The 10,360-nt window shown below is 46.4% G+C and overlaps 1 protein-coding gene across 1 annotated transcript in view; it reads left to right on the top strand.

Moving 5' to 3' along the window:
- The window catches only part of TPCN1 (two pore segment channel 1), a 25,058-nt gene extending 14,927 nt beyond the window's left edge, over window positions 1-10,131 (top strand). The window contains exons 16-26 of the mRNA XM_010178943.1: window positions 310-382; window positions 614-721; window positions 1,946-2,017; window positions 2,823-2,912; window positions 3,682-3,797; window positions 4,494-4,540; window positions 5,077-5,145; window positions 5,576-5,660; window positions 7,121-7,257; window positions 8,564-8,644; window positions 9,872-10,131. Of these exons, the coding sequence (XP_010177245.1) occupies window positions 310-382; window positions 614-721; window positions 1,946-2,017; window positions 2,823-2,912; window positions 3,682-3,797; window positions 4,494-4,540; window positions 5,077-5,145; window positions 5,576-5,660; window positions 7,121-7,257; window positions 8,564-8,644; window positions 9,872-9,994 (1,001 nt within the window). The 3' untranslated portion in view covers window positions 9,995-10,131. The remainder of the gene's footprint in view (window positions 1-309; window positions 383-613; window positions 722-1,945; window positions 2,018-2,822; window positions 2,913-3,681; window positions 3,798-4,493; window positions 4,541-5,076; window positions 5,146-5,575; window positions 5,661-7,120; window positions 7,258-8,563; window positions 8,645-9,871) is intronic.
- The last annotated feature ends 229 nt before the right edge of the window (window positions 10,132-10,360 follow it).

The following is a 10,360-nucleotide window of genomic DNA, read 5'->3' as shown; positions in this document are numbered from 1 at the left end:
TCCCTACACCAGTTTTTGGCCTTACCTGTAGGACCTTGTGCCTCAACATTTATTGCGTGTTAGCCAACTAAATGTTTTGTAGACTGCTCTGGAAAGAAATCACCACGAATACAGGAAAATGTGTTGATTTAGAGGGAAAGCGTCTCTTTGTCATCTCACCGAGAATAGGGAGGATGGGTGAGAGTCTATTAAACCTATGTTCAGCAGACCTGTACTTAAAGCACCACACATCTTTGAGGACAAGCCTTTGCACAAGCCCTCCGTGTAATGCTGTCTATTTCTGCCCATGACTGTCATCTTGTGTTACAGTCTATGGCGTGGAGCTGCTCCTGAAGACCACTGGACTGGGGCCTGTTGAGTACCTGTCCTCAGGCTGGAATCTGTAAGTGCACACTGATGTTCTGAGACAGAGGGCAAAAAGTTGTTGGGTTAGAAAGATGGACTTCTGAGATGAGATTTGAGGCCTGCAGACAAGGCCATGAGCAGGCTGTTATAATCCTTCTGCCCTTGGCCTTGTGCATCTTGTTAGGCTGCAGCAGCACTAAGTACCTCCTCTCTGCTGAAACACCAGTGACACATCATTGCTCTTACTTTATTTTCTTTTTCTGTCTAGCTTTGACTTCTCCGTCACCCTGTTTGCGTTTTTGGGCCTCATGGCACTGGCGTTTAACATGGAGCCGTTCTACTTCATTGTGGTCTTGCGACCCCTTCAGCTGCTCAGGTGAGATGGGAAGGCTGGTGGATACAGAGAGCAGGTGGGGAAGGAAACAGCCAGGCTGGTTTTCCATCAATCCAGCTGGGGACCGAGCTCCTTACCAGGAGAGGGCAAGGTTTGCTCTGTGGGTACATGACCACGGCAAACAGGAATTGCGTGGGGTAATGAGATTAGCCAGAGTTATCAAAATGAATGATAACAAAAACTTGGGATGGGATATGAAACCCTGTGCTTTGGAGCTTAAGCTGATCTCTAATAGAGATCAAGGGATTTACCAGGGGCAGATTATCCTGTGTCTGCCTTCGTGGGGTTCTTACACCTCCTCTAAATTGTCGGATGCTGTTCAGAGAAAAGCTCTTCTGCCAGGGTGAGACAGCCTGAGCCAGTTTAATAATTTCCATTGAATTACCAGAAATTACAGTTTTCAAAGGATGTTGCTTTCTAGGGTGAAGTACAACCCGGCTCAACTGCATCTCGCACTTTAAGCAGGACTGTGGCCTGTAACCTCTCTGCAGCACAGTAAGATGGGCCTGATTAACCCTCTCGTTTCGAGGCTGTTACCAAAGTACATTCACCTTTGCAGAATGCTTTGAGGGCCATAGATGGAAGGCATTTGAGGCAATATGTTGTTCTGTTAAAAACAAGTTGATGTAATTTAGCTCTTCAGTGAGGATTTAAAAAACACTTTATGACACTCAAGGGGGGAAAAAAGTGTTTTTGCTGTTGCTCCCCTGCCAAAGCCTGTGTTTTGGCAGCTGTGTTTTTCTGTAAGGGCTGATGGAGTTGCCAAATCTTAAATTAGCAGACACAATGTAGTTTTCTCCCATCAGTTTTTGTTGGGTCATGTGGGAAACACAGAAAAGCTTGTGTCTGAGGAAAGGAGTAGTGAATCCTGACCCTGTGCACAGGACTAATTTAAGTTTTTGTGATTTTTTTTAAAAATAGTTGTTTATGCATCATGCTGTGTAAGAAGATGTAGACTTTTCCTTGAGATTCCTCAATCCCGTAGACACTTAGTGGGATGTGTCATAAGCATTCAGATGGGACAGTGGGACACTGTTAGGTGTGCAGAGACCACTGGAGCAAGAGCAGATCTTGCGAGTCTGGTGCCAGAAAACCTTACTGTTCATTGACCTGGGAGGTACAGAGAACTGGGATACTCTGTTTAACCATTCCCAACAACCCCAGGAGAGTTGCAGTGCATAGTTAACTACTGGCTTCTCCTTTCAGGCTATTTAAATTGAAGAAACGCTACAGAAATGTCCTGGACACTATGTTTGAGTTGTTTCCCCGGATGGCCAGGTACTAACCTCTTCTTTTTTGGGTGATGGCAGGGAGAGGGGAGTGAAGGTTTAGTATCTAGGGCTGGGGTCAGGATAAGGACCTATCAAACCTGCTGAAGGTGTTTATGTTCTCAGCTGTCAATTGATTTTTACTGATTCTTCAGTGTGCTGCAGTGGAGTGTTAATCTAACACTTTCTTAAGAAGCTCTCCGGTACCCTGTGCTTCCTCCTGCTTTTATGTGTTAGCAGGATAACTAAGAGTTGATGCTTGTTTAATTCTTCTCCCTCATCCCAGCTTTCAGTGAGAGGGGAGGCCCATTTGGGTAGAACGTTGGCATGAATATACTCAGCCACTCGAGAGTGTTATTGTGAAACAGCGGGGCAGAAGGAGCTTGGTGTTTGAGCGAGGCCTCCTCAGCCCTTATTCCCTTGAAGGAGATCTGAGCAGAGCATGTTAGCTGGAGAGCCCTGTTCTTGGCACAGTCCCTGCATCCAAGGACGTGGAGAGGGCAGAACCAGTATGTGTCGTTCTTTATTAAAGAAACTGTGGAGACACGATTGTTTACCAGTAAAAGACTGGGAGGGAATCCAGGCTGCTCTTTAGTTTCTCTCTTCAGCAAGTGGCAAGCTCCTTGTCCAAAGACTTCTTGAATGAGAGCAGGCAAAGAACTGCAGAGCCACAGCGGCAGGGAGGGTGGTCTGGGGTTTTCAGTGTTGCTTCCCGTCCGTTGGAAATTCCTTCCAGAGCAACCAGTCTTTAACTTTGTATTCCCTGCCTTAGCAACTCATCAGTAGCACAGTACTCTCTCTGTTTTTGTCTCCAGCTTGGGTTTAACCCTGCTGATCTTCTACTATTGCTTTGCCATTGTTGGCATGGAGTTCTTTGCTGGCGTGGTCTACCCGAACTGCTGCAAGTGAGTACTGCAGATCCACCCCTCTCTACAGTGGGTTTGGTGCCCAGCCAGTAGCAGTACCTCTGGCAGCTGTCTCCCGGTGGAGAAGGGGACAGAGGATGGGTCTGAATGAGCTTTGGAACTAAGGCAACGTGCCTGGAAAATCCAGGGGAGACACTTCACTTCTCTAGGGAAGATGGGATGAAATGGCTTTTGCATTGCCTTTGGAGAGGGAGAGATTTCTGGGATGCAGTTGTCGTTTTAATGAGCTCTATAACTCGCCTCAAGTAGCTGCATTGGGAGGACTTCTTCATGGTGCCATGGCTGCAAACTCTTGTAACATCTGCTCTAGGCCACAGTAGAGATTTTTATCCTGGTGACACCAGAGTTGCTCTGCCAAATGTGTTACATGCTTAGGCCTCACTTTGTACAGGATAAATTAGCCCGATCTTGGAAGCTCAGCTGTCCCATGCCCTTTTCATCTTAAATGATGGCAGACCACTTGGAAATGCTGAGCTTTAAGGGTGTGAGCCAAGGCATCTAACTCAAACACTCAGTTTCTCTGGTGTAATACTTGCTGAATGATTTGAAGGACTCCATGTGGTCCCTGGGCTTGTGTTGAGCTCTGAAGGAGAGAGGCTTTCTTTCAGAGAAAAAAGGCAAGCGTTAGTCAAGAGGCAGAAACTGCCACCCTGCCCCACTTTCTGAGTGTTTTGGAATTTATGACCCTTGAGACTTTCCTTGTTTTCCCAGTTCTTTCCTCATTCTTTGTCCTGGTTTCTCCAACTAGCACAAGCACAGTTGCAGATTCCTACCGCTTGGTGAATCATACAGTCGGCAACAAGACGGTTGTGGAAGAAGGTTATTACTATCTCAACAACTTTGACAACATCTTAAACAGCTTTGGTAAGGGCAGTTTTGTCCATAGCAAAGACTATTCCTTAGTGCATCTGTGTACCTGCAGAGCTGGATGGCAGGGCTGTAATGCTCATGTATGCCTGGGACTCTCGCAGAGTCCTACTAATGCACCTCAAACACTCAGCATCCTGCCCTTTCTGTCTGGAGAACTCCAGCTGATTGGGCCATAACTGTTTTGCAAGTTAAGCAAATGTCACTTTAAAGCCAGTGTGAAGCCAGCAGATCTATTCTGATTGCTGGTCAGACTTCCAGAGATGTTTAAGGAGGGCTTTAAGTCACTGCCCTTCTAAAGAACCAATGGTGAGGCTAATACATTTCTTTGAGCCCACTGATAAAGAATAATTTGAATGTGTTGATTACTCTCCATGATTTTTCTTAATGTGTGAGGAGAGATGCTTATAATCTGCTGGAGACTTCGGAGATCTCTTTGGTGGAAAGAGTCAGGTCTGTTTCTGATTCTTTTAAGAAATACGGATTGAGCCATCCTCCTGGTTCAGTGGGTCTAACCCCCTTTGTCTGAAGTGCTATGAGGGACTGCATTCTGTCTCTAGATTTGCTGGCTCTATTGAAACTTTGGTGTCGTGTGTCAGTCTTCCCTGTCAAATACTTTGTCTAAGAGTCACTGTAAAGTAGGTCAGGATGGATAATGCAATTGTCTGTGTTTTTTCTCCCACTTGTATACAGTCACGCTGTTTGAGCTGACAGTCGTCAATGACTGGTACATCATCATGGTAAGTAAACCTCAGCTATCTCATGTGTGAAGACAGTACAGACTCAGCCAGTTGAGCTAGATCATCCACACCACCACTGCTTCCTTCCTTTGGTGACTGGAGATGGACCCAACATTGTCACTTGTTGTTGCCAAACATCTTTTGCTCCTGATTGCTGGGTGACACTTGACCTCTGGCTTGCTGCTGGGTGTGTTTTCTTGTGAATCTTGACCTGACTTCAGGCCAGGTTCCACAATCTCGATAAGTGGAATCACTCTGTATTCCTGCTTGTCACCCTGCTGTGTTCTCATAGCTGCCACAGGCTTTAAGTGTCCTGTGTTTTTGCATATAGGAGCCTCTCTTTTTAGCTTGAGAGGCAGATTAGCTGCAAGGACCAGCTGGGACATTGAGCATTGCACAGGCAGTCCCTGGGGCTACCTGTGGTGCCATGAATTAGAGATTGATGGTGTTTATGCTGCTTTGTCTGTTGGCAAGCAGTTAACAGCAAACTCTCACTTTTTTGTGCACTACTGACTTCTTTCCTCTCCTCCCTTTAGGAAGGGGTGACATCTCAAACCACTCACTGGAGCCGTCTTTACTTCATGATCTTCTATATTGTAACCATGGTAGGTTTCTGGACATGCTTCCTGCATCAAATAGTGGGGATGAGGAGGAGAAACAGCTTTTACTGTGTTCCAGAGAGACCTTCCATCCCTAAATGTGGACAGCTTTGCTAAAAGCCTTCCAGGAACAGGTGTGAGTCCACACCACTTACAGAAAGTTGAATTTGTGGGCATTGACAAAGCTGATGCTGCATAAACCTGGACCTGGGGTAAGGACTAGGGCAGCACAGAGTTTTGTTTTGTCTCTGTTGTGGTTGACTGTTAGCAGTTTACTCTCAGGTAGATGTGCAGCCTGTGCATCTCCTCTGCCATGGAGAAGCTGGGGAGCATGGAGTTGAAGCACAGAGAAAAATGCTTGGCTTTCTGTTGAATTGGGCTGGAAGAATCCCCCAGAAGCAGCCTCCTGATCTCATCTGTCCATGTCCTCTCCCAGGTGGTGATGACAATCATCGTGGCTTTTATTCTGGATGCTTTTGTCTTCCGCATGAACTACACTCGGAAGAACCAAGATTCAGAAGGTCAGAACTGGGGACTGACTGAGCTACAACACTGTGTCTTCTCTCCCTGGTGTCTTACGCCTGTAGGAGAGAATGGGATTGGTCAGCAAAGACCAGATTTTTGGTTTAGCCTGGCTTCTTAAGCTTGTTCTTATGCTTTTGTGTGATATTTCTATCTGGCTTTTCTGCTCTGCCCCTTATCTCTCCCCTATAAATCCCCAAAAAGTGTGTGTGTGTGTGTGTGTGTGTATAATTATGTAAATATATACATATATATAACTTCCAACTACTTGAGCTGTTTAAACCAAATTTTTTGAAGATAGGAATTCTGCACACGTTTCACAGAAGAAATCTAAGAAACTTTACAGCAACGTTGTAGTAAATCTCAACAAGAGACCTTACAGGAAGAGAAAGTGGTTTTTTGTTTTTTTTAAACCAATTTCCCTCCCTCACTAATATACTCACCGGCACCAGAAAGTTTCTCCAAGTGGCTCTGTAAGCATTCAGGCACCAAAATGCTGGATTCAAGTGGTTTGCCAGCACTCTGTGCCATGACATGGAGGACAAGGGATACTGCCTGTCCACATCTCCCAGTTGTACTTACACTGGTGACTACGTGCTGGTTTTGGACGTGCCTTTCTGTACCCTTTAGGAACTGGCACTGACTGGTCCATCCCCTCACCCCTGTGAGTCATCCCTTTTATTCACTGTCCTTTGTCCCCTGAGCTGGGTGTTTGAAACTGTGTGTAACTTCATGACCTACTAATTTAGGTGCTATAAACTCATTAATCTCTTACAGCCCTTCTCCTGCTATTTCTTCAGGTGATCTACGCCCAGACTTTTCTATTAATTTTCCGTGCAGACTAATCTTAACAATTCTTTACACTTTTCTGCAGGAAGGAGATATAGCTGCTGCAAGCGTACATTTAATGCCAATCTTCCTCACAGAAATGTGGTGAAGGCCCCAGCCACGGGAGTAGCTTTGGTCAGCCTCTCATCTTTTTTATGTTCCAGAGGACCCAAATGTGTGGCACAGGCCCATCAGAGCCAGGCATTGTTAGTTACAGAAACACTTTTCATCGTGATCCTTCCTGCACCCAGTTTGAAGGGTACAGTGAAAGACATTTGTTAGCACTTAAATCTCAAGCCGTGTTAGGCAGTTGAAGGTCAAAAGGGGGCAATTCCTGTGTCAGAAGGAAAGCAAAAATCTACAAGACTTTCTTTTTTTTAAGATACTGAGGAGCCTGGTGTTTAAAAAGCTGAGGATCTTGCTGGCCCTACATACTGGTTAACGTCTTCCCTGCTTTGTTGGGGGACGAAGACATACATGTTCTAGTCACAAAATTGGGTACAGACTGTGCCTGACATCTGGCTTGGTCCTGTGTGCTGTTAGATTTTGCCTTCCAGGATTATTGTAGCAGCTGATGAAGCAATGTTCATCTCAGTGACCTTTTTCCTCTTTCTTCTTCTTGCCTCTCCAGAAGACAACGGCATTGTGCTGGAGAAGGAGATCTCCAAGGAGGAAGTGGTTGGCATAATCGAGCTGTACAAGCGGAGTTCAGCTGCCACTGAAACCGCTCAGCTGCAGAAGATCGTTTTGCAGATGGACAAATATGGGGTAAGAGGAAATGCTTACCACAAATTCTCAGCTTCAGGAGAGGAAGGTGTGTTGGGGCCAGAAGTGTCTTTTTTGCTGTCTTCTGGAGAGAAACTGTATTTGTCTTTGTAATGTTGAGAGCTGAGCTACTGGAGGAACTGTGCAGCAGTGGCACAAAGTTTTGCTGCTCCAGAAGAGTAGCAGCAGAATTTCCCCTGCACTCTGAATAGCCTTGATGAAGGCTCATTGCTATTGCCTGAAAACTTCACTTAGAGCTGTTCTGACCCAGTAATGACTGCAAAAAGCAGATTTATTTTTCTCTAAGGAAGCCACTGTCTTGTAATTCTCCTGCCTCTCTCTCTGTGCTGTCGTACACTTAGGCTTGGTCAGTCCTGAAACATTATGCAGCAATAGATGGTATCGATTCCAAACACGAGGCTTCCTTTCTCCATGGCACTGTTAACATTTTCATTCCAAAACAGGTTGGACAATTGGAAAAATGAGCTGACCTGGGTAACTGCTCTTGTCTCAGAACTGTTGTCTCATGCATCTGGGAAGAGCTTAAGTGGCTGTTTTAATAACAGCCATTATACTCTTGTATCAGCACTACAAAGCATGGATGCTACAGTCTCTCAGGCAACCTTTATTTGCCTTGGCTAGCTTGCTAGTTAAAGGCTGAACTCTTGTTCACACAGACAAAATTCAGAATAGCAATGATGATACTGATCAGAAGCAGTTTTCAAGACAATAAACCAAAGGAGGATGCTGTCCTCAGCCTTGCAGTGGAGTCCAGAATGATAATGCCAGACCTGAGGTTTCTTCTGCTTCTTAATCCTGTTGATACAACTCATGCATAGTCAGAGAATAATTCAGACTTTGGCTCTCTGCTCACATAATTCAAGAAGTCTATGGAGTAAATGCTGTGATCTAGACAAGTGGGACCTGAAATTGTTCTTACAACGAGATCTTATTTGGAAGCTTGGGTGTGAGCCTTGTTCCAGGCCCTGATGTTCATCTGACTAAATTAAGCACCGCTGACAGACGCATCCATCCGAGCTACAGCTCCCTCTGTAGCCATTGGGGATCTGCTCAGTGTGACTTGTCTCAGCCTGCAGTAGGTGCCTGCATTTGTTTAAGTGATGGTTGCCCTGAAATCCCTTTTTTCCACAACAAGAGAAGGAGCCCAGGATAGCCCAAGCTCATCAGTGAACGATGGGTGTCCACATGAAGAATGCCTGAAGTTTCAGGGACTGATGCTGTGAGCTGCTCAGTGACTGACAAATGTCTTTTTTGGTTTCTTTTCCTCCTCCTTCTCCCAACTTTTTAGCAAATGTCAACTGTATTCCTGGGGCGCAGATCAAGGACCAAGAGTGATTTGAGTATGAAGATGTATGAGGAGGAGATACAGGTATGTGGGCTTGAGTTGGAAATATCAGTCTGTTGTGAGCGAAACATTGCCTAGAGTAACAAACCATCCTTTTAAACACTTCCTCCAAGGCCCAGGCAGGCAGCTGTGTGCTCGGTGAGAAGGGCAGGCAGTAGATGAAGTGTGCTTTAGCTTCATCCATTCTGGCACTTGGGGACTTCCTGAAACTACAGAGCACATCAGAGCCTCTGCAGCGGGTCTGGGTGCTCAGCCACGCAGGTGTGTGTCAGCCAAGTGCCAGTATCTGTGTGCTCGCTGTGTGCGGGGACACTGCATCTTGGTGGAGCTTACCTGGGCTCACCGAGGTGGCTGTGTTTGCTGGGGCTATGAGCACATGCGTGGTGCGTTCCTGGGGCTTGGCTGAATGCTAATTTGTTAAGCCACTGGAATGTGATTGTGTTTGAGCTCGGGTGTGTCTCTGACACAGAAACCAAGTGTTCTCCCAGGCTTGGTGTGGGTAGTGCTGCCTGGTTTTCTGTCAGAGAGATGGGAAACTTAAATCAGCTGCTTCTGTGGATTGCTTAGGGCATTTTTTTCCTGCTAGTGCCTGGTGAGGTCAGGATCTTTATGCCATGGCCAGTGTAGTGCCTGCCAGACATTCACCTCCAGGCTGAAGGTCACAGGCTAATGTAATGATTAGTACTGAAGGAATTAATCTAGTAACTATTTGAGTCTGTCCTTTGTGCCTTGGGCAGCTAACTTGGGGATGAGTCTTCAGTCCCCTTAACAAAAATAAACTTATTTACCATGGAGCTGGGTGGAAATCTGCAGAGGAGCTCCCTGCCTGTTCTGCTTGGTCTCTGATTCAGGGATGTAACATACTGTAACACCTTGGGTGCTGCCCAGGACTGGAAGCAACTCTGCAAATCCCACACTTCACAAGGACATCAATACTTGAGTCCTAGACATTCAGGAGAGACATCCTGAGAGAAGGATGTTTCCTTGCCTAGCCAACTCTAGCTGAGCCATAGCGGGTACTTCTTGCTTGGACTGTGGATGCTGAGGTCTAGGTGCGTCTATCACAGTCGTGCTGCCATTAACCAGGTTGTTCCAGGATGTTAGGGTACATCCAGAGCCCCCCTGTGCCTGGACAAACATGCCCTTGCATGGCAGAGCAGCCGAGAGCTCTGTAGTTTGGGGTCCTGCTGGGGGCCAGGAGGGTGGTGTGGGGCAGATCCTGATCTCGGTGTGTTTGATCTCCCATTGCAGGAATGGTATGAGGAGCATTCCAGAAAAGAGGAATCTCAGACACAGCTGCAAGAGCCCACGTCTGCTTCCAACAACTCTCTGAAGCCCCTGAGCCTCCGGCAACGCTCCCAAACTGTCATTTAGGCTTAGCTAATGCGAGCCACCTTCTATGCAATAACCTAGAGCATTACTTCACAGCGTATATATTGGGATGATGTATATAGACCTGTTCAGTGTACTGTTCAGCTTTAGAGTTTAAATCTCTTCCTCTAGGCAGTGAATTGCTGAAAAACCAGAGGCCCAGGGGACTCTGTGTAAGGCTGCTACGCCCAGATCGAGCACACTGCCCGTGCTCAGCACAGAGGGAACATCTTGGACACAACAGGGACCTTCTCCCTCTGAGCCACTTCCCAGGCTCGAGCCTGCTGTTTGTCTTACCACTAATAGACCTTGGGAAAGGGTTGTGTAATCCATTAACAGCAGGAAATGCACTGAAGCCACCTGCTTAAT

This window comes from Mesitornis unicolor, unplaced genomic scaffold (assembly GCF_000695765.1).
Source record: "Mesitornis unicolor isolate BGI_N332 unplaced genomic scaffold, ASM69576v1 scaffold45980, whole genome shotgun sequence".
Lineage (NCBI taxonomy): Eukaryota > Metazoa > Chordata > Aves > Mesitornithiformes > Mesitornithidae > Mesitornis > Mesitornis unicolor.
The sequence above is the reverse complement of the archived record's forward strand: the minus strand, read 5'-3'. Positions and strand labels throughout refer to the sequence as shown.